Source organism: Buteo buteo, chromosome 6 (assembly GCF_964188355.1).
Source record: "Buteo buteo chromosome 6, bButBut1.hap1.1, whole genome shotgun sequence".
Taxonomy (NCBI): Eukaryota; Metazoa; Chordata; class Aves; order Accipitriformes; family Accipitridae; genus Buteo; species Buteo buteo.
Window position 1 is genome coordinate 3586870 of NC_134176.1, and position 27410 is coordinate 3614279.

At 48.5% G+C, this 27410-nt stretch overlaps 1 protein-coding gene across 1 annotated transcript in view; it reads right to left on the reverse strand.

Moving 5' to 3' along the window:
- The window catches only part of NIN (ninein), a 65217-nt gene that overhangs the window by 18829 nt on the left and 18978 nt on the right, over positions 1-27410 (reverse strand). Inside the window, exons 4-21 of the mRNA XM_075029455.1 lie at positions 25983-26152; positions 20203-20242; positions 18547-18737; positions 17269-17415; positions 16393-16560; positions 14938-15074; positions 13367-13507; positions 13015-13189; positions 11929-12039; positions 11021-11110; positions 9473-9626; positions 9026-9147; positions 7011-7537; positions 4175-6256; positions 2862-2987; positions 2161-2230; positions 978-1193; positions 500-613 (exon numbers count right to left, since the gene is read on the reverse strand). Coding sequence (XP_074885556.1) covers positions 500-613; positions 978-1193; positions 2161-2230; positions 2862-2987; positions 4175-6256; positions 7011-7537; positions 9026-9147; positions 9473-9626; positions 11021-11110; positions 11929-12039; positions 13015-13189; positions 13367-13507; positions 14938-15074; positions 16393-16560; positions 17269-17415; positions 18547-18737; positions 20203-20242; positions 25983-26152 — 4781 coding nt within the window. The remainder of the gene's footprint in view (positions 1-499; positions 614-977; positions 1194-2160; positions 2231-2861; positions 2988-4174; positions 6257-7010; positions 7538-9025; positions 9148-9472; positions 9627-11020; positions 11111-11928; positions 12040-13014; positions 13190-13366; positions 13508-14937; positions 15075-16392; positions 16561-17268; positions 17416-18546; positions 18738-20202; positions 20243-25982; positions 26153-27410) is intronic.

Consider the following 27410-nt stretch of genomic DNA (forward strand, 5'->3'; position numbering starts at 1 on the left):
TTTACAGCCAATTGAACCACGCTTATACAGGCAACAACCAAGCCCTCCAGGCAATTATCCTCTGAAGTTGTGAGACGTCTCCAGATGGGTTTAGCAACAGGAATTCTCCAAGAGGACATGCTGGAAGAGACCAGTCCTTAAATGGAGCTACATGGGTATTACCAGTTACACAGGAAAACGTTCCCCTGCCTATCCCATCTGCACAAACTAGAAAAGCCCTGTCTGTTCCTTGTTTAGAGCTTTAAATCTTTGTCTTCACTGTCAAAGCCTGTCTTTGTAGATCCACTACTCCGGAAGACCTTTTGGCAAAAGCTAAGTTAAACCAACCTTATTTGAACAATTGTGCATTGTACCCAGAGACTGTTTCAGGAGGATTTATATTACCCTACTGTTGTGACCTTTCTTTAAAGACATTAACTATTTCCAACTCGGGCAAGAGAGCAGGGCACAGTAAGAGACAGCCAGCATTATCTGATGGCACTCAAATAGGACACCATACCGGTTTTGTCTTCTCGAGTTCCTGCTTGAGGATGTGGTTCTCCTGCTCCAATATATGAGCTTGAACCTTCATTTTTGACAGCTCCATCTCCAAGGAAGACACCATATTTGATGACTGCAAAAAAGAAAAGACTCAGATTGCAACTTAGGAGACATGCAAAGTAACAAAGATTAACCAGAGGATGCTGCAGCCAGTGACATGGGTTACAGCTGGGATGGCACTGGACCGAACAGAACAGGCATGCTGGAAGATGCAGGTAAATATTTAGTATCACTAAGCTCCACGTTCAAGACAAGCCTGCACAGTTCTACCTCCCTGCTTTTGGTTGCTGCCATGCTTACCTTCCACCCCCCTGCCGCGTGCATGTACGTTTGCAGCTAGCACTTAGGGAAGTTCAGCTTTGAAAGACCACCACAGCACCTCTCCATTCCTAAAAGTTCAATTGTTTCATACCATTAGGGACAGCATAATCCCGTACCTTTACTTTGGAGTTTTCCAGTTCCTCTTTCAGTACCAGTCTCTCCTTTTCCCATTCTTCCAGAGTACATTTTCCCACTTCCCTTTCCTTTTGCTTGAGCACCTTTGCCAGCTGTTGATTAAGATCCTGCACATCTGCTTGATTTTTGGAGTTCCTCTGGCTAAGTTCTGTATTTTCAGAGTCCAGCTGCTGGTTCCTGGTCTTCAGATCTGCTACCTGAATTAGGACAGCAGTGTCAGTCATGACTGCTTTTACACTGGGGATGAGATTTTTTTAAAAACATTTCCTTTCTATTGAGATGATTAAAAAACCTGACAAGCATCGCTCCAATTCAATGGTGACTCTGAGCAGCGGGGCACAGCTGTTAACTGTGCTCTGTGTCAGTCATGACCCCAGTAGCACTGCTTGCTTTATTTCCCTATAGCTGTTTAACTTGCTCCACGCCCTAATTTTAGGGTAGAACCATATTTAGGAGTAGGAATCTTCCTGATGGCCTGTTGCATGCACGATCAGCCTCACAAACTGTTAATTTCTCATAATTGGCCTCAATTACAGCAGTTATGATATCAGTCATCTGGCACGCCGCTCTGTTCCTCCTTCCCTTTGCCATGCTGATGTATATTTGAGGGTTTATGCTGGTCAGCTAGTAGATTATTCTGAGCAAGTAGAATTTTAGTAAGCAATACTAAGAGGGACATGAATGTAAGAGCTACTTAAACCTCCTACTTTGCCTAGCATAACAAACCACCCTTAAAATAAAAGTAGCAGTCTCATGGATACAAGCAAAGGGTCACGGCTGGCAGCATTCCTAGACCCCGCTAGCTGGGAAATAAGTAGAGGCTGAGTCACATAACCTCTATTTCCCATGGGCTGCTGCAGAGCATTACCCACAAAGACTACAAAAGAAAGATTTTTAACTTTATATTTTTATTAAATACACTGTCCAAGCCGACTATGGAAAGTGCTCTCAAGTCTGTAAGCTAGAGAGTTACCGTAGCGTTACAGTTGTCTTCTGATCAGGTCAAACAAGCCTCGTATCGGTCCCAAACAGTTAATGAGAGCAGTTATCAAAAAGTTTAAATGTATATAATAGTAATTTTCTACTGCCTTTTTGACCATCTAAGGAACAGCTTTTACACAGTGATGATTTCTACAGAGAAGGTTATGGGCTCAGTCCATATACCTGCTTTTTCAGGTTGTCAACCATCTTCTGTACAGCCACTTTCTCCTTTCTCACAGCCTCTATCTTTTGCCTAAGGAAAAATGAAAGCTCATTAACACTAGGGTCACTTCTTAATATACACGCCTACAAGAATGGGCTGGATTTTGAATGGTAATTCTGGATATTTATTTATTGCTTAGCATCACTGTTTTGCATAGGCTTGGCAAGCGCTCAGTTCCGCAGACTACCCCATATGTAGTTCTTTTCCAGAAGGGAAGAATCCTCCCGGGATCACGGATAGTTATCTACTTGCAAAAGACCAAATCACTGAAACACTCTGCCACCCCGTACATCTTCCTGCCTTTCCTAAGGCTACCCCAGCCCAACAAGCTCTGCCTTTGCTGAAGCAAGAAGAATTGCGTCAGGTCAGCTCGTCAGTAGGTCCCGTGTTTGTATGTGTTACTGGGTCATCTGAACTCCTACAGTTAAGCCCCTGCTTTGGCTCTAGGAACGGGCAGGACAAGCTGGGGCAGGTGGAAAGGATGAGGAATAGACCGTCAGGCAGCTGGATTTCCAATGGCACCATGAAATAAGCCTGTTTCAAATTTTGCAGAATATCTAACAGATGAAGGAGCTTCGAGAGAAGGGATGTAAGCATCGTGTCTGCACCGCAGCAAGAGCCTGAAGGCATAGACGTGGTACACGCCCCATTGAATCCTTACCACATTTCTTCTCGGGATCCATTTAGCTCCCTCAGTTTCAGGCTGGAAGCACTACCTTCCTCATTTAATAAAGTCACTTCATTTTTCAGAATAGTATTTTCTTCTCTGAGCTTCTCGGCTTCGCATCTGTGGCAGAGAGATGAGACAAGTGAAAACTGTTTCTGTATACCATCTAGGCCCACAGGGAGAAAAATTCCTAAAGGCCTAAAGCTACCTGTAATATTTCAAGACAAAGCTACAATTGACTCATTTTCCGTATGAATGGTATATGGATTTTACATTTCATTTAGTCAGAGTGCTTCCCAGATCACTGAAAAAGGGGCTTTTGTGCATGTTTCTGTACAGCTAGTTAATTAAAATTTAAGATACCTAGTAAAAGTTTCACACTAATGTTGTACTATACCTTTCAGTCCTTAAGTTACAAATAACATAACTTTAAACAGCTTAACACCACAGAAGGTAGACTGCAAGGAGAGCAAGCTGTTTCTAGAGCCCAGTATGCTGGGAACAGCAGCGTTGGAAAGTGCCTTTTCTGTCCTGAGGCGACCGTAAAGAAAGAACTTAGCCACGGTGTAATACCTGAAAGAACAATTTCCTGCAGGAAGCTGGTGCTGAACAATAATTAAGCCACTTGGAGCCACTTTATGGCCTCCAAAAAAATCCTTGCTGAAATACAGCAGTTAAAAACAAGTAGGTAAAACCTATTATATTCTCTGTGTTATAATAGTATTTACCGTATCACACGCCTGATGGATTCCTAACACTAAGTGCTCCTGCTGAGAAAGTTACCATAATTCTCTAGTATTAACTTAAACATTGAGAAAAATGGAAGCGCTTTTAACATTCCAAGTAACATTCAGTACTAGAAAGGAGTAAACAGAGTGAAGAAGGATATTAGTAAAAGCTAAAAGCATTCTGGAAGTGTTACCATAGTATTTCGGACATTAAAATACAGGGGTTGCTGATGTACCAATAACTACACACTGCGAAGGTGACTACATCCACAGACAGAACAGCTGGCAGGTTGCTCCTGTTTTACCATTCGTGTTAGGTCACGGTCAGAGAAGAGTAAGTCACACACATTTATTTCAACCGTCGTTATCCACGATTAAACAGCCTGCTTGCTAGTAGTTAGAGTCCAAGGCACTGTTCTCTAATCAAAGTTAAACTACAGTGGTTAATGCAGCAACCATACAGCAGGCAGGCAGGCGGCTATGAGGCGATGAGCGGGACGCTAGGTTAGTTTCTAAGCGGCACATTCGATTACTGTGGGGCCGGCATGTTTCCCACAAAGTTTTGCAAGCGTACGTTACCTCAGAAGATCAACTTTTTGCTGCAGCTCAGCGCACGTGCTTTGTAAGCCGTGCACCACTGTATTCCTCTCCTCTCTCTCTTCGTGGGAATGCACGTCATTTGGGTTAACCAGAGCAGCAGCTTTCTCCTTCGGCTTTCTGTTGGGCTCTTGCAGCTCCCTCTTTTCTGGCGACCCTTCTTTCACCGTGCCGTCGCTTTGGGCACGCGTGCCTTGCTGACCTGTAAACGCGGCAGCACGTTCTTCCAGCTTCCCAAGCTGGCATCGCAGTCTGAACTTGTCACGGTGAGCCTCTGCGTTGCCTTGTGCATCTTGTTCTTGGACATCTTCACATTCTTTGACTTTTTGGAGGAGCTGTGTGTTTTCCTCTCTGAGCTTAATACTTGCCAGTTTACTTTCTTCTAGTTTGCAATGAAGGCTTCTCAGCTTCTGCAGGTTGTCTTCTAGCACTTTATTTTTTTCAACTAACTTGATCATTTCGCATTTCAGATCCTCGTTTTCTACCTGAATTTCTTCTTGTAGTGACAGAAGTTCAGCCTGTGCCATTGATCTATCTTCTAACTCTTTGACCCTTTTCCAGAGCTGAGCTATTACACTTTTCAGGTCACCATTTGTTGACCCAGGAGCATGATCAAGCTGGAGAGAGGCTTCGCGCAGTTCTTCAGCCTTCTCAAGCTCAACCTGCAGCTTCAAAGCATCGGAAACAAACCCTTTATTTTGGGGAGTTATTCTGTGATTTGGCAGACGAACCTTCTGCTGTTTAACATCGTCGTGTAGCGTTTTTGGTCTGGGAACTCTCTCAAGAGTTTTCTCGAGCTCTCTCTTTTTTTGCAGCAGAGGCACCCGAGAAAGCAGCTCTTGATTCTTGTCACAATCCCAATTGCCATCAGCTTCCAGCGCTGCTTTACTTCCTTGCGTCCGACACACCTGCACTTCGAGTGCACGGCCACCTTCTCCAGCTTTCACACATGCTTTCTCCAAATCTGAATCAATCTCGGTCATTTCTTCCAGGTCTGTACTATCAGCCTCCAAAAGCGGAGGGACATTTGAATCCGTTCCCTCGTCTGCATCTTTACCATCCCAGGGCAACCCTTCAAAAATGGGATCCATTTCATCTGGCAGCTGAGACCGTTCCGAGCCGGAGTCGGAATCGGAGCAGCCGGGGCTGGGAGGTGGCGCGGGATCCCGCTCCGCAGCCTGCAACCTGTGCTGCAGCCTGACGATCTCAGCGGCCATTCTGACATTTTCCTTCACGGCTTGCTCGTGCACTTTCTGCAGATTTAAGAGGACAGCCGCATCATCTCCCAGGGGCGCCATCCCAGAGAAAGAAGCAATTTTGCTCTTTGCTTTGGCGTACTCATTTTCCAGGACCCTATAATGATTTTGTAGTGCGGAAAAACTATAGGTCTCCCACTGCAATTTCTGTATTTTCCCTTGAAGGTTTGAGATTTCCAAACTCATCTCGGCCTTTTCCGTTTCTGCTCTTACACAAATGTCTTTGTTTAAACTCTCCAAAGCGAGAAGTTTAGAATTGAGGTCTTCTTTCTCTTGCTTATATTCACTGTCAAGTCTCTCCAGCTTTTGCCTAACCAGCTCCCCATTTTCCTCCACCACGCATATACGCTCGTCTTTGTTCTTGAGCTCTTTTTCGTGTTCATTTTGGAGTTGCGTTATTTTATCGTTCAGCTTTTTCTCTTGCTTCTCCGCAGCATTCCTCAGGTCTTGCAGCTCCTTCTGAAGCTGCTCTCTCTCACACACAAGCTTGTTCACTTCTTCCTTGAAGTTTTTCTCCAGGAGATCTTTCTCCTGGGTCAGGGCAGAAGAAACGGCCTTTTCGTTTGCCAGACTTTCCTTCAGTTGCTCGTGAGCTTCAGCAACCTCCTGAGCAATTTCATCCTTTTCAAATTCCCACTGAGATTTCTCCTCTCTTTGCTGTTCAGCAAGTTCATGCAACTCTCGCTGGTAACGTCCTTCCAGATTTTGGATCTTTTCTTCATATTTATTCACAAGTGTTTGTGTGTCGACAGAAAACTGAGTTTCTGCATGAGATGCTCTTCTGTTATAGTCACTTTCCAATTTTTTCCTAAACATGGTTAACATAATTTATTACTAAACTCTGGGCTAACTCAAAGATATTCAAATGGCTTTTTAGGCTGAATAAAAAAAAAAGCTAAAAAATTACTTTTTCACTGAGTTTTAGATGAAGTACTATTTGACAGGTGTTTCCGAGAGCCAAAGTTAAATTTGAGGCAATTTGTTGAAACTTCAAAAATAAAAATCTAATTGCCTTGGAAAAGCATAACTCATGAAAAGTCCTCAGAAAAGGTTTCCTGTACAACGTATGCCCTTCTATACTTTTGATCAGATTTGTGGGGGCAGATGTTCTTACCCCCACCTCTCCCTGTCACCCCAGGACAGTTTCATTTTCTTTTGACACTCAATCTTGGTTAAATGCATTTACCAGCCAGTAACTTCTTCAGAAAAGAACAACTCTGAAAAGCCAAATGCTTTAAAAGGACAAAGCAGGGATTTGTAAAAGCACAGGGATCCTGAACAGAGCTCAAGCTAATCACATCTGGTTATGCTTTAACACTATTCTTGCCTCTGGGCGAGCTAAAAATCAATATAAATATCTGCTTGAGAAAGGCCAGAAGAAAAAAAACCAACCCTGGATAGCAGCCCAGCGTTCGGGAATAAAACAGGTAACAGCACTGCACGGTTAATACACTTGCGTTACGCATCAGGAATCATTTCTGCACTAGATTGACCTTGGTCACCGCGCCAAGCCATCGAGGCCAGCGTACACCAGTACTGTCCCCGCCAGCGGCGACACTCACCTTTCCTCCTCCAGGTCCTGCTCGTGCTTCCGCAGCAGCTCTTGCTGGAGCTCCTCCTTCTCCAGGGCATGCACCTCTGCCATCCTCTTCAGCTGCTCATGAAAGCCGCGTTCCAGCTCCCCCTTCTCTTCCTGCAGTGTCTGCACCAAAACTCTCATCTTTTCTTCCACCCAGACACCATTTTGAATCAGTTCTTCCCGTTCCTGACTAAACTTCTCGTTTACCTGCTCTAGTCTGGCTCTAACGTCTTCTTCGTGCTCCTGCCTCAACAGTTCTTGCAGATTGGCTTTTTCCTCATCAAAACGCATTTGTAATTTGTTTTTCTCATCATTATATTTACAGTCAAGCTTTCCTTGCTGTTCTCGGAGTTCTGCTGCCTCTCCTTGCAGTTCTGTAATTTGATTTTTAAGGCCAGTTATTTGCTTTTCCATGACATGCATCTCTTCGGTGTACTTCTTCCTCATATCCTCTTGCTCCTTCTCACAGTGGATTTTTGTCTCATCTAGCTGCTTTTCGTAATGACTCACCTACAAAAAGAAAAACAGATTGGATTAGTTCATTTTCTACAGAGATGTTTTCTCAATGTTTCTGTATTAAATATTTCCATATATTCTACAGAATATTTTGATTTACACAGTAGCATCTTAAATTGATTTCCCCTGCAAAGACTGTTAAAGTGCTCAGCTTAATTTCTTACTGGAATAAAGATGATTATTACATAGAAGCCAGTGAAATTCATGCTTTTCCATTAAGCGAATTTGTGAAAAGAGAAGCCACAAACAACTGTTAAAGTCCTAAGTCAGTCTTGCAAATTGCAAGGGGACTCTCTTTTTATTTCACTGATTACTTTTTCAAAACCTTCCCCAAATTAAGGGGCAGACGAGGCCTTTCCTTTTAAAAAGGTTGGGGTTTTTTTGTTTGGGTTTTGGGGGTGGGTTTTTTTGTTTGGGTGGTTTTGTTTGTTGTGTGGGTGGTTGGGTTTTTTGGTTGTGGGTTTTGTTGTTTTTTTTTTTAAACACAAGTGACATGAGACAAACCCTTAAGGAAAAGTAATGATTTTGGGGGTGATATTCTATTCATCCCCTTTTCCCACTCCCATCCCAGCTTCGTCACAATACAGTTTCAGTGTACCTGTGTCACACCACACGTGAAACGAATAAATTATAGTCCTATAACAATTATAATTCTATTGCCATCTCTCATCTGGAGGTGGGCACTGGTCTGACAGATGCAGTGGAAGCCTGATGGGACCCCCAACTTCTGGTCCTGAACCAACTCCTGCAGAACAAGCCTGGCCATTTCTACACCAGCGCACCTCACCTGCAGACCAAGGTAGGTCTTACTTGCTGGGAAACACCGTGACCCTGACACGGATATTAACATAAACTGGCCATAAACGTGCTCTGCCAGCTCACCATCGCTCAGTAGATGAGCGCCGGAGCGGAGCTGCCCCAGCCTCGTCAGCCCATCTCAACCCAAGCTTTCTCCATGTAGAGGCAATGGAGATATTTCTGCACGCGTGGCAAGATGAATCTGCAGATGGACACCCAGAAAATGGGGAGCTGACTGCCCATTTTTGGTAGCTCAGGTATCATAACAGCGCATTTTCCATCTGCCCACCGCACAGACCGCGTTTCAACGCCACCAGACTGCGTGAGCACAGCATTTAGCGATGCAGACTCCCACCAGCAGCCTTTCGAACCCACAATTATCCCATGCCAGCAGGAATGAAGTGGCTAATTCAGATGCAGCAGGCTTTCAAGACAGAAAATGCAATACTGCCTCGGAAAGGCTCGCTGCTCTCTCGTTAGCTGGTGGGCGGCGTGAGGATCTACCGCAGCATTCGTACAGCCCTCTCCATCGCACAGCAACGTGCGGAAGGAGCAGGGAAGGTAGAAGCTCAGATTCACAGAAAAGTTATAATTTCACCAGAAATTAAGAATCCTTCTTCAAGACTGTTCCACCTGTAGGAAGAGGCTGGAAAAGTTGTGAAGTTTTAAGTTAAAACAGCTTACTGTGTCTTCGAGCTCCTGTTTGAGGTGATGTAGATCCCTGTGATGTTGCTCCTTCATTTGTTCAATAGCCATTTCTGCCTCTATGCTCATATTTAATGGGTTGCAGTCTTCTGAACCGAGTCCTTTAAAAATAGTAATTATACACATATTCTTGAGGCCCAGAGAGGTACATTCTCAACAGAATTATTTCATCAGTTTAAATTTGTTTAGGCAGCTACTTGCAGCTCTCAAATTCCCATCACACACACAGACAAGAAACTGCAAACATTAATTTCAGCTTTGAGTACAGTACAGCAGCTATATTCCACTTAATGTTAAACAGCAAAACGGACGTAGCGTTTGACTCTTCACTGTGAAGGTTTGGGAAAGTTTTTACGTAATTGCCTCTAAGATGTTACCGTAAATACCTACAGCCCAGAAGTTGGTCATACAGGAGATGTGCTTTACCTTGGTCAGGCTCAATACCACTATTGCCATGACTTTTCATATCAATGTCAAACTCTTCCGAGAGTGAGTTTTTCAGCGAAGGCCTGAGCACTTTGCCTTGGGCACGGTACTCCTCCAGCTCCGAGTGCAGCTCGTCTATCTGGTCTTGCAGTTCCTGAGAAGGGGGAAAAAGAAGCCTGAGTGAAAGCAACCAAGGCAGCCGAGCATTTGTACATCGACACACTCCCACGACGAGACATTCAAGAGGGAATTACGGTAAGTAAAGACTTGTCAATAATCCTGCCATCATCCCACAGTTAGTCATCCTCCTATCAGCAAAACAACGCCCTTCGCCAGGTTCCAACCTGCGCAAGTAACAGATGCCTTTCTTACTAGAAGAGCAGAACCTTCTTCAGACTGACAGCCCGTATATATTCTGCCTCTAAAGTAGACCGTGCTCCAGGACCTTCCACTTTATTCCTTCTTCCTATGACCTTTTTTAAACAGCAGCTTAGGAACATTTTCAAACAGCTGAGAAATACCTCCTCAACCACCATCTACTTGCAAAATCAAATCAGAAGGAAAAGATCAAATTAGGAAAGAGATACCCTCATCACTGCATTTACCATCTGGTACTTCTGCCCACTTGCCAGAGGAATATCCCGAGTGTTTGTGCCAAATGCCATGAGCTCAGCTCAATGAACAGTGTTTATTGAGGAAAACGAATCCCTGAATGTGTAAACACACAATTCTGCAGATCTGAAAGGTTCAGAAAGTGAACCTTGAGTACTGATTCATATCCGCCAGTACTCAAAAAAAGAAAATAAATTGCATATTCAAGCAATGACTTAACAAGAAGCATCAATTCGACAAATATTTCTAAATGATCTTTGCATTTAAACTGTAACTGCAACTAAGAGAGCTACCATGCTGTTTCAGATGAGACAGCCTTTTGCCAAGATAGTCCATTATTGAACAAAAAGGATCACGCAGAGCAGATGAGCTGAATGCTAGTAACCGTTGTAGTCATCAAAAAGTAGACGTAACTAGGTAACTTGCAGGCCCACCTTAAAGCAGTGTTTCAGCCATACCAGATTTGTGGAGGAGAAGACAAGCTTTACATTTTCAGTTTTATTTTAAGAAAACGCTACTGTTTTGGAAACCACCGAAACTCAGATATATCTTACTTCTGCTGTAAGTTCCTGCAACTCTGAATCCTAATTAGGGCAAACTTTATTTCGTAAATCAAAAAAACGGCTAGTGCGCAATTGCGCAAGGAATTGAGCTCGACGTACAGCTGGGGAACGAAGGAGGCTCCGGAGACCCGCTCCCAGCCCACCCTTGGGGCACCTCACCCTCTTAGCTCACCCACTTATCTCCACGGCAAAAGCTTTCCACCCCCCTCCCAGAGCTTGGATTAATGTAAAAAAGCCATTACATCAGAAAAGAAAAAAAATAAAAAAAATCAGCAGCATTATATCGCTGCTCTGCCCTGCTGTTTGCGGTAAGGATGCTCTCGGTGAACACGGGCAGACGGGTGCCAGCTCTCCAGCCCTGGGCTCCACTTACTCTGCACTGCCGCTCGTACTCGCTTCTCATCTGCGCCAGCCTCTCCTCCTGCAGGAAAAACTCCGCGCTGCTGGGATCCAGGTCACCAAACTGAAACGGCACGAACGGGATCCAGTTACTCTTCCACGAAACAGCCCTGCTCATCACTGCCCAGATGCCATTCGCAAGCAGACCTGCAGCCTGCACCCTCTCCCCTCTGATTTTTTTTTTTTATTTTAAATACAGAAGCTCTGCTTCCCTGCTGGTAGGGGACAACGAGCAACCTCCCTAACAAATACTAGCTACTGTCTCACCGCAGCTCTCACGCTAATTTTGGTTGCGGACCACAGCTTTCTAGCTTAACATATGCACATCTCAGTTTGATAAATAATCCCAGCTTTAAAGAAATCTGGAAAACAGATGCTGGGTGAGAATCCCAGTATATGAGCTTTTGTCTGTAGATGCACAGAAATGCCTTTGGAGAAGCTGATCTTCTAAGGAGTTTATTGTAATACAACCATGGTCAGCTGTTCACCTCCATTTTCCCCTAAGTTTAGCAGAGATGCCAGATAACACCTAACACCTCGTGTATCATCTTCCCTAGAAAGGACCTGCATGTTGGGTCTATCCAAAACTATGTGCTAGGGAAAAAAAAAAAATAAAAAATATCCCTGCAGATCTGCAGGATGATTGCTTCACTGTAAGGCTCCTTACCATTAATTAGTATAAAACTACAGCTAGGGTGGAGCATCTTTAATTTCCTTAACTGGAAGTCAGGCAGGCAGTCCATGCCAATAAGGTAGGCTGTGCCTTGGTCACATCTGGAGAGGGACCCAAGAGCCTCCAGCTATTAGTTAAATTGGCAGCTCGAGCATAGTAACCGAAAAGCAATTTAATTCTGGATGCATACTGGGAAAAGGAGGATTTACCTTCTCAGCCAGGACGTTTTCCAAGTTCCTCTGCAGTTTGCTTGCCAAACTTTCATACTCGACTAGTTTTTCTCCTGTTTCCAATAGTTCGCTTTCCAGGCGGCTGTTTTCCTGGACCAAACAAAACCCCCCAACAGCCTCAGCATTTGGAAAAGGAAAACATTAACACGTGGTAACTCATTAAAAAAATGAGTAATCTCCCAGTCAAGTCAGAGCATGACACTGTTACAAGTTTCAGCCAAAGACAGGAACTGTGAATTTGTTATCCACGCACGGACAACCCTCTTGCCACAGCAAAACAGCAAGCATGAACACCAGACTTACAGCTGGCTCACAAACCCCACACTCCCTGGCTCCTCTCACCTTTCAGATGGCAGCTTCAGGGCTATTTTATGTTTTTTCTGATGCTCACAGGATGCCCAACCCCTTCAAAAGCTGCTCTCCTGACCACCTGTATAGGTGTATAAGCTCCCTCTGACTGTCAGCACTTTTGATGTTGTTTCTAAGACAACACCATTACCATTAACTTTTGCTCGGTTTAAAAAAAAAAATTAGATTATATGGTCATGCAGCTGTTAGATTCAGAAAAGAGTTGTGACTTAAGTGTTTTCTAAGAAAATGTTGGAAAAATATTCAATCTGTGGGGCCACAGGTGAATAATACCACTGCATCAGGCAGCAGATAGTTTATCCAAAGGAAAAACAGCAAACTTGATTTAGAGATTTTTTTTTTTTGGTAAGCAATATTTGAAGCTTTGTAAAGACGTATTATCTCCCAGCCGGACAGCCAAAGTGCCAGCAAGGCCGACAGCCCATCCACTAGCTGTACACATGCACATGCTGCACATGATGGCAGCAGAGATTTGAACTGGAGCTTCACGAATCCAAGGAGTAACCTATCGAGGTGACCCAAAAAACAATTCTCACGGATACACCTCTAGCTTGCTGCTGAAATTACTTTCAGCTACCTCAACGCGCTAGCTGAAACACGTCATCTCAACAACGACTACATCCCAAGCCTCGCTCCCCACTTCTGGGCATCCTTGTCTTTTGGGGGAAAAGGCCGGCTGCATTTAGTCCCCGTTACCTTCAAGGAAAGGGCCAGGCGGTCCCGGATGTAGTTTTCATCGGTTTTCAGCTTTTCTATCTCCTGCTCCAGCTCCAGCCGCTGTTTATTAGCCTGCTGCAGGATTTGCTCCCGTTCTCTCCGGAGCTCGTTCTTCAGAGCTGCAATTCGTTCCTTGTACTCCTCGTCCAGCTTCCTACAAAGGCATCGGAGGTAGGAAGAGCTCGTAAAAAGAAACAGGCGGCGAACACCGCTGCGAGGGAAGCTTGGTGGTAATCGGCAGGCACGAAGCCACCACCTCCGTCATCGAGTCCCTGCAACGCTGCAGCACTGATGCCAAAGAGGACGGGAAGGGTGAAGCGGGACGCCATACCTGAGGTTGTACTCGTTCCGGCGTTCAATCGCGGCGTGGTGGTCGTCCACTTCGGACGCCATCAGGGATTTCAGCTTTTCAGCTTTTTCCAAGTCGGACCGCAGCTTCTCTTTCTCTCTGGCCACTTGATCAACCCGCTCCCTAGGGTAAGCAAAGCCACCCTCGATTAGGTCACCCCTCTCGGCTCCCCTAAAGAACGTACTTGCAAGAGGCTTGTCAGAGAAGAGCAGCCTGGAAAGCTCTCCGAGGGTCTTATCAATTGCATTTAGTCGCTAGATATGAACTTTCACACGTAGCTCTGGACATGTCTCGATATCCCCATAGGTCCTGGGACCTCAACACTTGAATGCCTCAGCTCTGGTCTAGCCCTCCCCAAATTCCAACGCTATCCCATTTTGCCAGGCCAATTTCTGCCCCATTTACTTGTTCTCGTCACTTTATTACCTTTACTACTTCATCCTTACGCTACACGCAATCTGGTTTTGATCAAAAGCTTGTAAGATCTGCTACACTGAGCAGCTTTCTTGATGGGGACTTGACAACAAATCTCTTCACTGAGTGAACGTAAACAGGTATTTCGACATGTAGATGCAAACAAACAGTGGGAAGCCTCATCTTGTGAGGTTTCATACAAGCAAAGCAGGCAGCTTGCGAGCACAAGTTGCAAGCCAGCAGGTAACAGGACACGTGGAGTTTTAATGACCGGCAAAAGTCATCTGTGGTGTCGCATGGAGGTGGATGCATAAGCTGATAAATACCTAAACTATTTAAAGATTTACAATACAAACAGAACACCACTAACAACTGGAGCTTGTGCATGCAGCAGATGGATCCAATGGTTCCACAACAGGAATGAACCAATGCAAAACTGAGGGTGCAATGCTTAGAGCAGGGGTCTTCAAAGTGGGGTGGACAAGATGATCCATTAGTGTGTGGGAAGAAATATTTTAGCTTCAGTAGTACATGTATATAAATTAATAAATATACGTACAGGGAAATGTTTCCCATCTCCTACACTCTCTCAATAGAGAAGCCTGCATGGCAAGTCCAGTGCAAAGTCAAACTGTGTTGACTTGCAAATGAAAAAAGTGCAGGTTCAGGGTGGTTTTGTACCTCATCCACACCCCCATCACATGGCAAAACCTACGTAACCCTAGTGCAAGAAATCAGTTAGGATTAAAAGTACTTCTTATCAAATTGCACCAGCCACTGTCCTAAGTTTTGCATTCCTTGGCCGTCAATGACTGCTGCAGATTGCAGTGACCATTTCCAGACTGCACAGCATGGCTGGCAACAGCCTACTGCTTTGATTTTTTTTGATTTTTTTTTAAGTATATTTTTCTGCAATACTTGGGTTTAAGTGTTTTACCCATGCAAAACGAGAAAGTTGGAAGTTTCTGACCAAGCTAACAGAGAACCTAGCCTTCCAGTGAGACAGCAGCACCATGCCGATGCCCCTCGGAGAAGTGCTACGAACCACCATTAATTAGCCGGCTGCTACTTAAGCTCCTGCTTGGCCGAACAGAGAGGGCACCGAGGAAGCGGCAGAGCCGGCGATCCTGGCAACTTACAGCAAGTGTCTGATCTCTGTTTTGAAACTCGCCAGGGCTGCTTGGTGGACTCCGTTCTTGGTTATTAAAAGCTCATTTTCTAGTGCCAGCGTCAGCTCTGTCAAGTTCACCTTCCCATCCAAGCTGAAATCCAAAGCCTGCAAAAAAAACCCCACAACATTAGAGCAGAACGAGCTTTCCTGCCCTGCAGGAGCCTGGAGACATTTGTACATGAAGTGACAGAATAAAATGAGGAGGCTCAGAAAAGATCTTTGCTCGCTGATTAAACTGTCACAAATGCCTTTGGGGCAATAAACCAGACATCTCTGCCACCGTCCTACCTTAAAGAGCTGCTGCCAGCTGTGGAGATGGAAAGTGTCCTGGTGGTGCTGCAAGACCAACAGGAAATTAAGCCCATGCCTGATTAAAAATACTAATTCTCTAGAGGACCTAACTACACCGGCCTTTTTACATATTCAAATGCTGCAAGAAAGCGGTGGAAGGTGTTCATGTTAAACAAGCCCAGCTCTTGCAATAGAGACAACACAGAAGAAGCTGCGTAGGAGGTATTTGATAGCAAAGACCCCACCTCTTAGAAAGTAAGTTATCATCAGCAACTGCAGTAGTTTCCTTCAACCTAACTCTGCAGGAGCACAAAGCGGAGCACAGAAGGGGTTGTGGGGGGGCTGAAGCACCAGAGAAACCACCCCGGTGACACCAGTAACAAAGCAAGTTACCCACGGAAAGCAACAAGTGGAAGAGAAGGTAAAGGTGTATCACGCAAGTCCAGTGAAAACAGTACCGGGTTATCAAGCTGGCCTGCACGAGCCCAGGCTGCAAGTGGGTTTTAAAGCCTGAGCAATGGCAGAGTTTACTACAGCCTGGATGTTCAACATCCGCACGGACATTAAATGCCGAGAGAATTCTGCCATCATCGCTGCTGGGAACCCAGCGATGGTCTCAGAACAGACACGTGAAATTATCTTCTGCCGTCCACAGCTTCTCGTGGGACAGACAGGGATGGGGTTTACTTCAAGTATCTGATTTTCACCCCCCATTACCCTTTTGCTCTGTATAATAAAACACTAATTACCCAGCAGGGTTTCAAGTGTTGTCCTCCACCTCAGTGCAAGCAATAATTCAGGTCATCCCAGTGCTGAAAGGTTTGCAGGTGCAGCTATTCAGTGAGCTAAAGGAATTAAATTGCTTTCTGCAAATATAGGTGACCTCTTCAAGCTAAGCTGGAAGTCACGTTACATTTTTATCATTAACTTCTAGCTCCCTAGGAGGCACCATCTTTTCAATAAAGGAAATTATTGGAAGTTTCCCAGAACAGTTAGACTCCTGTCACCAGCACTGGGAATTTTAAAGGGGAGTGGGATGCAGCTACAGTTCAGCATCGCACGCCAGGGAGGAAAAAAAAAAAAAAAAAAAAAAAAAGGCAAATAAAAGGGATGACATGGAGCTGCCGGTTACCTTCAGGATCTCCTGGCTGTTCTCTATTCCCTCCTGGTGCCAGCAGTCGAGGATGCCCTCCACGCAGCCGTAGCCCATCCCGTCATCCAGGCTGGAGAAGAGGCAGAATCCGATGGTGCTGGGCATGGCCGAGGGGGTGGTCGTGCGCCGCCCGCTTTCATCGAAGGACTGCCGAGAGAGGGGAGAGGGTACGACGGGGCACGGGCAGAGCCGGGCATCTGGCCACCTCGCGACGAGAAAGGCTTATAAATGTAATTTCGCTAAACAGTACTCTGGAGATTAAGGATTAAGGTCTGCTTTTCCTCACTGCCAAGCAAACACGCGGCAGGAGCGCTGCTGCTGACCTCGCGGCACCGCAGCACAACCAGGCGCTTGGGATTTAAAATAAATCTGAGGGGGAACAGTTTCAGAGCTGTCCTCAATGCTCCAAAAGTGTTTTCCACCGTCCGTTTCTGGTTTTGAGCGTCACCTCCCCAAAAAACGCTACAGGGAATGTATGCACAGGTGCTTTTGCTATAGCCCTCAGCTTCCAGGCAAAGACAGATAGTAGATTTCAAACTCTCTCTCAAAATAAAAAAATAATTAGAGATGCGAGACCTGCATGCCCGCAGTCTCCAGCCCAGGCCACCGCTTCCCCCCACGTCCCGTTCACACCATTTACTTACTACACTTCACAGCTTACAAGAACCATCTCCAAGCCACGCTACTTTAAAGGGGAGCCATCTCCCCTGTACCGTGAGGGTGTTTGCTGCTTTATCCCCCTGCCCCGACAGGGACAAACGGGGAGGAAGAGGAGGAGACAGGCTAGGTGGGATTTGCTCAGCACTTCTCCCCCTCCTCCTGCTTTTAACCCCAGGATCCACCTCGGTTTCTCACCTGCATGGAGAGGTGTCGTTTCAGCTGCCTGTACGGAGTAGACGCCGAAGGTGTCAGTGACTTTCCGTTTTTAAACAAGCCGTAGAAGAAGTCCTCTACGCTCATGGTGCCATCTTGCTCCAGGTTATGGAGCACCTCTTCAAGCACCTGCAAGCGGCAAGGGATAGAAATCACATCTGCTATGGCCAAAAACTATCTGGCACAGCAGAGAACACCCTATCCCCAAGGCTCTACAAAAAAACCCCAAAAAAACCCAAAAGAGTTACCTGCATCAGCCTAACACCGGTACAGCGACCCTCATATAGAAAATTAGAGCCACATATGCTACGAAAATCCTGCCTGTAAAAGCGTGTAAGCTCCTGGTCATCTTGGAGCCTCCGTCTTGCGAGGCAGCATGAAAACCCCTGGTTTCCTTCTGCTCTCGAGACAGGGTGACCTCAGGAATTCAGTGCAAGGTAGCGAGGCAGATGCCAAAACCCCAGCAGCTTGTGAAGTGACCAGGCAAAAAACCATAGTAAGGCACTGCAAGGTTATAAGAAGTCTGTTTTATGCTTCAGGGCAGTCTGCTTTCTCAAAAGCAAGACCAACCTTATTAGGACCAGAGATGTTAAGATTAGTCCCTCACTATTTCTTTGTCTACAGTCTATTTTTTCCATTTTCTGCCTTGTTATCCTGAAAACATTCTGTTGCAAATGCTGCAAAGGAATACCTGCTCAGAAACACATTTTATGAAGGAAATGATTACAAACCATGTTATTTTAAGATGCAAAACAGTCTGATTTTTTTTATAAAACTAAATCCTAAACTGAAAGGAGACTTTTTTTGCTAAAGAAATAATTTTCTTGTGGACTCTTCCTGGAGGACAGAAACTGCCTGCAGGCCTTCTCAAAGTCAAAAGCAACCATCTACGAATATTTTAACCCATATTCATTGTCTAGCTAGAAGATTTCTGGGATTAAGGAGACATGCTTGGAATCTAGGATATGCTTTTAAATTCCAGTTTACTCCGCGATTGCATGAGAAGACACGCACGCTATGGTGTCAGTAAGGCTGCCAGCTGCCTTCTACTAGAGCAGCCTCCCACGTCTGATGGTTCGACACCAAGAAACTCGCTGGAAAGCCGCGAGCTGGAGCTGAAAACCGCTTTCCAAGCAGCGACCTGTTAACCAGCACTTGTGCTTCAGGCTCGCAGTCAATCGCAGGACAGACTTTTTGGGGGGCCACGCTAAAACCCAAGCGCACGTGCTGGTGCGAGTGGGTCCGTACGTGGCCACTCACCTCCCCGGCCGCCGTTTGGAGCCCGTACTGCTCGCCAATGGAGACGAGCTTTTTGCGGTTCAGGTGGCCGTCCCTGGTGATGCCGAGGTGCTCGCAGACCTCCTGCAGTTTCTCCTCTATCCAGTCCGGGGTGGGCAGCGAGACGCTGGGGGAGGCGTTCAAGTCATCTGGGTTCCAGAAGCGCAGCTGCCCTGGAAACGGGGGGGAAACTGCTCCGGTTTCTGCCCATCCACTGCACAGGAGCGACCACCAGAAGACCCGGGCGTTCTACACATCACAGAAGACTCGCTGCTGCAGCGAGCAGAGCCACCCTCCTTGCTCATCAGACCCCATGGGACCATTCGCCTTACCTCACCCTGCACAGAGCACTCTTGTAATTTTGGGGCACAGCTACCGGCACCAGCACGGCTATCGGACCCTACCAGAAGCAGCAGATCCTGCTCAGCATTCAAGTCGCACGTGCCACCGCAGGCGAGGGAACCCCGCGTCCAGGCGCAGGGCGAGCTGCGGCCGGGACCGTGGCCAGGAGTATCTCTGGGGATGTGGATGAGAGTCCGATGGCCAACGCGGATGAGTCCGATGGCCAACGCGGGCTGGTGGCCAGGGGAAGCGCAGCCCTCCCACCTCGGCCGCTGGCATGGATGGAGAAGGGACCCTTCCTCTTCTGGGCAGTTATGGGATCAAGGGAGAGGCCTGAGCAAGTTGCATATCCACGTATACCTTGACCAGGCTGAGAACTTTGGTGGTTGCCTATCTCCATAAGTGTCACCCACCCCAGGTGGAGCCACCTAAACTCCCATCCCCTTTGAATGTAAACTGTAGAGTATATTTTGATGCAAGTACTTCCAAGCACCCCTTCAGGGGAAGAAAAAAAAAGACCAATAGCCTTCAGCTGAACACATTTCCTCTACCTCCAGCAAATGCCCGGAGTGCAGTCTCACCCAGCTGGAAACACTCACTAGACACAAACCAGTCAGAGCTTGCTCAGCTGCAAGGCCATCTCCTTGCATCCACTACCTCATCCTGGGGCTGGAAAAGTGGCTTTTGGAGAAAAAAAAAAAGCGGTCCCTTTGGATGGGGTAGGGGTTAGAGAGCAGCTGAAATACGGAAGAGGCGTTGAAGCAATTAAAAGCTGCATGGCTTAGTTATAAACGTATCTTTGCGTGCTGAGGGTTAGTGCCAAAGCCTGACGGTCACCCTGGGGGTCACCCTGCTCTCCCTTACTGGACAATTAGGAAACATTTAATGACTGGTCCGTGCTGACATCTAGTGCCTACCGTGCTCCACTACAGCCAGCAGCCCCCCCAGGGCCGGAGCGGGGACCAGGACCAGCCCCGGCTGCTGCTCTGGGGATGCTGAGGCCAGGGAGACTGGGAGCGCTGGCAGCAGGGCAGCCTCTGCACTGGGCAGGAGGGAGAAAAGAGGGCAGAGAGGGTAAGGCACAAGACTCTGCCCTCCAAGGAGCCCCACTTTAGCTTTCATTCCCAGCTCGGGGCTTGCTTGCCCCACGTGCACCTTCCCGAGCTCTGCACCACGCCAGGCTGGGACTGCTCAGCACACCCAGCTGGCCTGAGACCGTCTTAGCGTGCTCCTCCGATTCATCTTCAAAGGCAAAAAAAAGAATAAGCACATACAAGTGCTGCTGTTTGCTCTTACCCTCGGCCTCATACTCCTCGCTGTCTCGCGTCTTCCAGCGCTGGGGAGAAAATAAAAGGTTCCCGAGTTATTACTATTGCAAGACATCACCCGTATGAAAGAGACTCCACGATCAGCATCAAACAAGCTACACGGCTCCAGCGATGCCGCCAGGCTTTCATCTCCCTGCTCCCCGCGGGCTGGGCTGGCAATCCACAGCTCTTTGATGCTGCCCGTTTCTGGCAGGCAAGGTGCTTCGGTGGGGATAAACCACCGCTGCAGCAAAAGACGCCTAAAACCCTGCAAATGACCCACGAAAGGTGGCAGACGACAGTCCGGCAGGTTGATGGGGAGGGAGGGAGAGAGCTGCCCTCCAAACAAACCGTGCTGCTTGTCTTAGAGGTATTGATGGTCAAGATGAGGATGCAGGGAAGATCATGGGCTGCATATAGCCACCACCCGAGTTCGGGTTATCCTTTCCTTCCAGCACCCTATTTTCCCATTGCAGAACACCTACCCGCAAGCCCACGTGGATCTTGTACGCAGCCAGCCTGCAAGCCGGGACACGAGCACAGCACACCGAGTCTTGAGCATCCCCATCACGGGTAGCCCTTGGAAGAAACTCGCACGGCACAACCCCATCCCACGGCCCCGCTCCCCTCTGCACGTCACCCACGCCAATCGCAGAGCCCCGGCATCCCAGGCACCAGGGAACGCGCATCCATGACAGGTAATTAAGCCGCAACGAACCGACGAGCGCGATGGGGACATCTGCTTCCAGAGCACGTGCGATCTGGGAAATGAAGCTCTTGCTGCTTTACGCTTTCCCTTTTGACAAGGGGCACCCATCTGCCTGCAGAGCTCGAGGGCCAGCAGCCTGCGCTCGGCCGAGCCTGCTCCAAAATACCTCCACTAACTGTAGCTCCAGGTCAAGAGATGGAGCCGTGCTGCCAACACGCCCTCCGCTAAGCTAGCTAGAGGAAAAAAAAACAAACCAAAAAACCATACTCTTTGCTGGTTTTAAGCCATCCCGCTTCCTCTGTGGCAATATCGCATCAGCACAGGTGGCACCAGGAGCAGGGCAGAAGTACATTGTTTAAAATGATTTCCCCATGTACTACACGTTGTCTTGTCTCTACCACCCTTGTACCAGCCGAGGGTATTTACTCACACGTGATGCTCAGGGATATTAACTTCTGGTTTAGCAGCAGCATCGGCAGATGTTACTTCTCCACCGTTACAAGTGGGTACTTCTGCGTGCATGTGACTGATGGATTTGAAGTCAAAGTCACCCAGGACATAAAGAGCCTCTAAATCATCATATAAAAGTTCAACACGTCTCATTCAGATTACAGCTAAAAGCCATTAATCTACAACGTTACCATGGAAACTGGATTAGGTCACTGGACTTTTTTTAGCTCTGCTGCTTGCTCCCGTTTCATCTGCTGGACCAGGCAAGGGCCGTTCGCTGCTGCCGCAGCATCTCGACATACCCCTCGGCTTTTGGGGGGCCAGCCGCAGGGTGGGAATCGGGAAGAGCCTCGGATGGAGAGGGGGGCTAAACCTTTGCTTTTCCCAGGCAGGCTGCAGGCAGGAATCAGCCTGGCAGAGGCAGGAGGTCACAGGCAGGGCTGGAACCTGCGGCTCTGCTGGATATTCTGGACAAAGCCAAGGACATATACGTTCTATACAATAGAAAGCTGTGGATTTTGGCCCAAAAAAGTGCTGTTCTGCTAGCACCACCATCAAGGCGTTAATGTGGCAGATTGCTGGTTTGCCTGATAAACCATCAGGGCGAGCACACAAAAAGCAGGAGCTGAGGCAACAGGTACCGTCAAATTACCGGCTGCAAAGGCAGAAAACAGCTCACGTTCCCAAAAACGCATGAGCTGACACCATCCCAGCCTGTAACTGCCTGTGCATACGCAACGGCCAACTTTGTGCAGAGAGAAGGTATCTCTGGGTGCCAGACAGAGCTACCACCCTGCAGCCACTCGTCCTTGGCTTTTGGGAGTGGGCACCGAGGGGAATCTGGGCAGTGATGCTCAGAAGGGGGCATCCGCTGCTGCGTCCAAGTCTTTTTGTGTAAGCAACATATATATTTTTATATAGAATCAGACCTAAACCGTTTAGCACCAGCCTCTCTCACTTCAAGGACTTGCCTCAAAACCAAGAACCCCCAAACCACAGCACACAGTAACTCCGTAAATACCAACAACCTGAAGAAGCTGAATATAGCCGGGGGGGCTGCAGGCTGGAAACCCACTGCCACCGACCCCGGGGAGCTCGTGTGACCTCCCTCCCCGTGCCGGGACCCCGCTGGGGAGGGCAAGGGGGTCCCTTTGTGTGGTGGGGGCTTGGGGTCAGCCACCGCCGACGGGAGGACAAAGCGGGGGGGGCCGCTGCATCCCGATGTCAGGCACGGCATTGTTTCCCCCCCGGTCCCGGCGGTGCTACAGCTGGATGCGGGTCACACGCATCGGCGGGCTGCGTGCGGGAGCGGAGGAGATCCCAGGAATGCATTATTATTTGGGCAGAGCGCGTGCTTGGCCGGGCTGAGGAGCAGATGGCCGAGGCTTTCAATGCTCGCCGCCCTCCAGCTCGGGGCTCGGGCGAGCATCTGCAGCCTGTGCCGTTTGCTCGTGGTGGCCTCTCCCCATAATAAGGCAGCAACCTCTCCCCCCCTGCCATCTGCTTCAGCAAGACAGACCTTTGTTCTCTGCCAGAATATATTGCTAATTAAAATGACGATCAGGAGCGCACGCTGAGCCTGTTCTGCTTTGCACGCGGCAAGGTGAGCCTTCGCGCCGACATTGACGGCCCCCGTTTTTCCGTCCCTGCGTGCTGGCCCAGAGATCAGATCCCTGGTCTGAGCAGCCGGAGCGGAGACCCCTGAAAGATGACGGCAAATCTCCACAACCCGCTTTGCAAATTGCCTTCAGCTGCAAAGCATCCAGATCGCATCAATAATGCGCTTTTTCAGGGAGCAAGTGCTATCCTGAGCTGTTATTGGCAGATCCTGGCTTTACGGGACAGTTGCGCTTTGGGAGCCTCACATTTGTACATCGCGGACCTGAAGACAAAGAGTTTCAACCTGACTCTCCCAGAAGGTTTTGCTCGGAGAGGCCGTGCCATGCTGGAAACCACTCTACGCAGAAGCAAACATAGAGATGTCTGGGGAGCGAGGGGCTTCGGCGGGCACTGAAGGGACAGAGCTGGGACACGACAGCGATTTCTACAACCAGCAAGAGGAGGGACCTTTCCCAGAGCAGAGCCAGCAGCTGGGGAAGGGGAGATGACAGACGCCCTACGCTGAGGTTTGAAAGTCAGCATGGCCTTAAGACTGGCCACATCTGGCTGTGTAGCCAGCGGTTTGCTGCTGGGAACCCATGAGCCAAAGGATGCTGCTGCCCTACCGCCACCTTGGGCTTGGTAGCCCGTGGCCACCAAACCTGCTCACTGTCCCAACCCTGCACCACCACCATTGCGCAGATCATCCTCAGGTGTAACGCAAGGCGAAAAGGAAACGAAAGCAAGGTCACAGCCCTTCCCAAGCCCCGTCATCTGTATCAAGAGTTTAGGACAAAGAAGCTCAAGCAGCAGCCGGGGCCGGAGATGCGCAGCTTTTACCACCGCAAGCTTTCACACTGCATTTCTAGGTGCTTTCGTGGCTGCAGCTCCATTAGCACCACGTCCATAAAGCCGCCAGAGCCACTCGTTCCTCATCACCCATTAGCCTAGTCGCATCCTCGGGGACAAACTCACGCGGGTCAGAGAGAACCTCGGGATCCCTACACCACCCTCTGCTCACGGCAAGGTCAACGCTGAATTCGGACCCAGCCGCTCATGACTTTGTCCAGCGGCACCTGGAAAGCCACTGGGAATGCAGGTCACGGAGCTTCTCTGGGCAGCCGATCCCACGCACAGACCAGCCCTCCAGCCTCTCCTCTCGTGTTTACAGAGACGAGAAGGGGAAGGAAGCCTCTCAGACAGAGCCTGAGCCTTTTTAATTGGCACCGGTTGAAAGAAAGCACCAATTAAGCCACACTGCCCCAGTTCTCAGGCCAGCAAAACACCCTGGGCTGGAGGGAGGCTTGTGGAGCGCAGGCAGCCGCGTGTTTATATGCGCAGCAGGAGAAAAAACTGGGCAAAGGCTGTTAGTTGTGCCGCACCCCAAGAAATCAATGCATCAGGAGTCTCCAACGCCGCCCAGCGTTTCAGCCCCGGGAGCCCCTGCAATACCTTCAAGCAACTAATTTCTGTGCATACCAAGAGGATCTTCTTTTAGAGACAAGATAGTAATGTTGATAAAGATGAAAAAAATGGGGATTTTACAAACTTCTCCTGATCTTTGCTCAAGTTGTGAGAGAATTAACCGTCCCATCCACCCCAAAAGGTGCAACAAGAGCTCCCACCAGGAGACTAATTCAGCCAACAAGGAGCACAGCATGGTTACGTACCAGTTGAGTTAACTGACCGACCTTGTTAACAGACTAGCCTTTTACACCTCCTTGACAGCTAAAACAGAGGAGTAAGATTAGAGTGGCCTTTTCCATCAAGGGCATCGCTTCCCTGGGGGTTGTGGGCAGATTAACATTGATTTCAAGGTCAGGGCAGCCCATGTGGCCAGCACCAGGAGACGGATGAGCATCCCTCTGGCAGCGAGCAAAGGTTACCAAGAACAGGGTAAAGAAGCTGGTTCTGGTGGCAAAGCTTTTCTCTGAGTTTTTTTTTTAATTTATTTTTAAGCTCAGCTGCATAGGAATAACACTGGAAAGTGGAAATTTTTCCCTTGCTTCCCCTACCCAGGTGGCTGCAGAGCCCCCCCACCTCTAGGAAAACACAAGTGAAGCCAGGAGGACAGAGGAGGGGAGAAAGCAGCAGTGTTCCTCCTTCCCACTGGAAAACTCCTACCACGCGCTCCGGAACATGCAACACTGAATCAACAATACTTGGCAAACTGGAGCAGGCTGGAAGGAGCCCAGCTCCAGGGAAATGCTGCTGTGGCCGTACGCTAACGCACGCCACCAAACCCAACCACTCTTCACCTTTTGCTTTTCTGTTCTGGAGAAGCAAGAGGAGACTCTGGGCTTGAAAGCACAAGCACAAAAAGAGCCATAAATTTAGATCACAAAATGAAGGGGAGAAAAAAAACCAAACTGGATTTTTGAGCAAGCATATGCACAGGCATACGTGGGGCATGGGGGCTGCCGAAAGCCGTGTCGCTCCCGGGGCGGTCGGCCTTTTGCTTTGGTGCAGGAGCACGCAAGCTTTTTGCCGGGCAAATAAAAAGTAGAAGACTGAAAGGAGAAGCTGATGGCTCTGGATTTAGGGCACCATCCCAAGGCAGCTGCCTGCTGCGGAGCTCTGCCGCTCGACATCCTTCTTCCCCATCCCCTCTACCGGAGAGCGCCGGAGCCACGGCCGGGTTTTTGCTAATAGATGAGGACGTGCTCCTTCTGCTCGCTTTAGCTCCCAGCCCACACTTCGTTAGCCACGGAGGCAGCGTTACAGCCCTCGCTTAATTGCTGGCCCGCGCCGCAGCCAGGAGCACGGGGAGGCCAACGGCATCGGCACCCGGTGCCCATCGCCGTGCGAGCCCGGCTCCTCCCCGGCTTCCCACGGCAGCGGGACGGGGAATTTGGGGCTGGAGCAAGGGAGGTGGCCGCTTGGCACGGCTGATCCCTGGGGACCGGCGAGGAGGGCAACCGTCGCCTTTGCCGGAAAAGCCCCAAGGACACATCCGAAGGAATTTAGGATGTCTGGGGGTGACGAGCCCACCCCAGCCCCTCCCCGCTCACCTCCTCGCAGCCGCTGGAGGCGATGCGCGGGGGACACGCTTCTTCGCTCAGCGGCTCGATGACGGTCACCTCGGCAAAGTCCTCCACCGACTCCTGGAACTCCGGCAGGGACCGCCGGCCGTAGCGTTTGCCGCCTTTGATGTACTTGGGCTGCGCTTCTGGGGAAGAATCTGTGAAATTCAAGAACAAAGCGCATCGGTAACGTGATTTTTTACAGAGCCGGCTCCCGGGTCACAGCACACAGGGCTGGTTCGGTTGCAGCATTTCAAGCACTGAATTGCCACCACTGTTCCCCCTGGGTAAGGCACCAGCGGCTGCTCCTTTCCAGGACCACTACCCTCACCGTGGCATCGGGCCTGATGGGTTGGAATTGGTCCTGCTCAAAAAAAAAAAACAACCCCAAACCAAACCAAAACAAACGCTGTCAAAAAGTGGAATCAGGGCTCTATCCTCCTCACCCTTCCCAAGTCCCAGATCAAGTTTTCTCCGTTAACAGGATGGAGAAAATAACCCTCAACCTTGCAAATAGCTTCAGATGGAAAGCCCATTAGGTCTCTCCTCCTGGTGGTAATCTTTATTACCAGCGATGGGCAGGTTTAAATAGGAACAGCGTTGCACATGGGCAGCTCAAGTCTCCAGATTACACAGACACCTGGGTGACCACCACTGCTTTTGGTGGATTTAAATCACAGTTTTAATAAAAGCGTGAAAACAGCTGGGTGACTGGAAAAAAATTGGGCAAGTTTGGAGGCGAACATCTCCTGGGGGCCGACACAAGCAGCTGATCCGGGCGACAGCGGGGCAGGTCCCAGCTTGTGCTGTGCAACTAATGCCAACTGCAAGATCTAAATAACCCTTTGGAGTCATCATCTAATTACAGGGGGCTCCGCTCGCATTCCCCGGCTCCAGCTTCCCGCAGCAAGCTCCTGCCTTCGGGGACTGAATTATCCGGGAGCCTTCACGGACAGGGATCAAAACAAAAAATAAATAAGCACGTTTTGGGCTATTTTCAGTGAGAAACATCCGACGTCTGGAGCAGGGGGCAAATTAAATGGAGGACCAAATTAACCAGGGATTCAATTAGGGAAAGGCTCTCCACCACGCTTTGTTTTAGTGCTTGCTAACCTTACTGTCGAAACCCCCCCAGGACCCGATCATCTTTATTTTCTGCCACTTGCAGCGCACCAAGGCAGTGGCAAGAGCAGCAGCTTTTTAAAATTTTATTTGCAGAGGGCTCTGGTACAAAATAAATGCAAGAGTGCAATACTAATAAGGAGCAGGGAAGCTGTTCAATCATTGACAAATGGTCTCTAAACCCCCCCCTGCCCAAATGCCTCCTTGGATAATATTCCTTTAGATATGGAAGAAGGCTTCAAGCTTGTTAGAGGAAAAATATTCTGCAACTTAGCTATGCAATGAATTATAAAA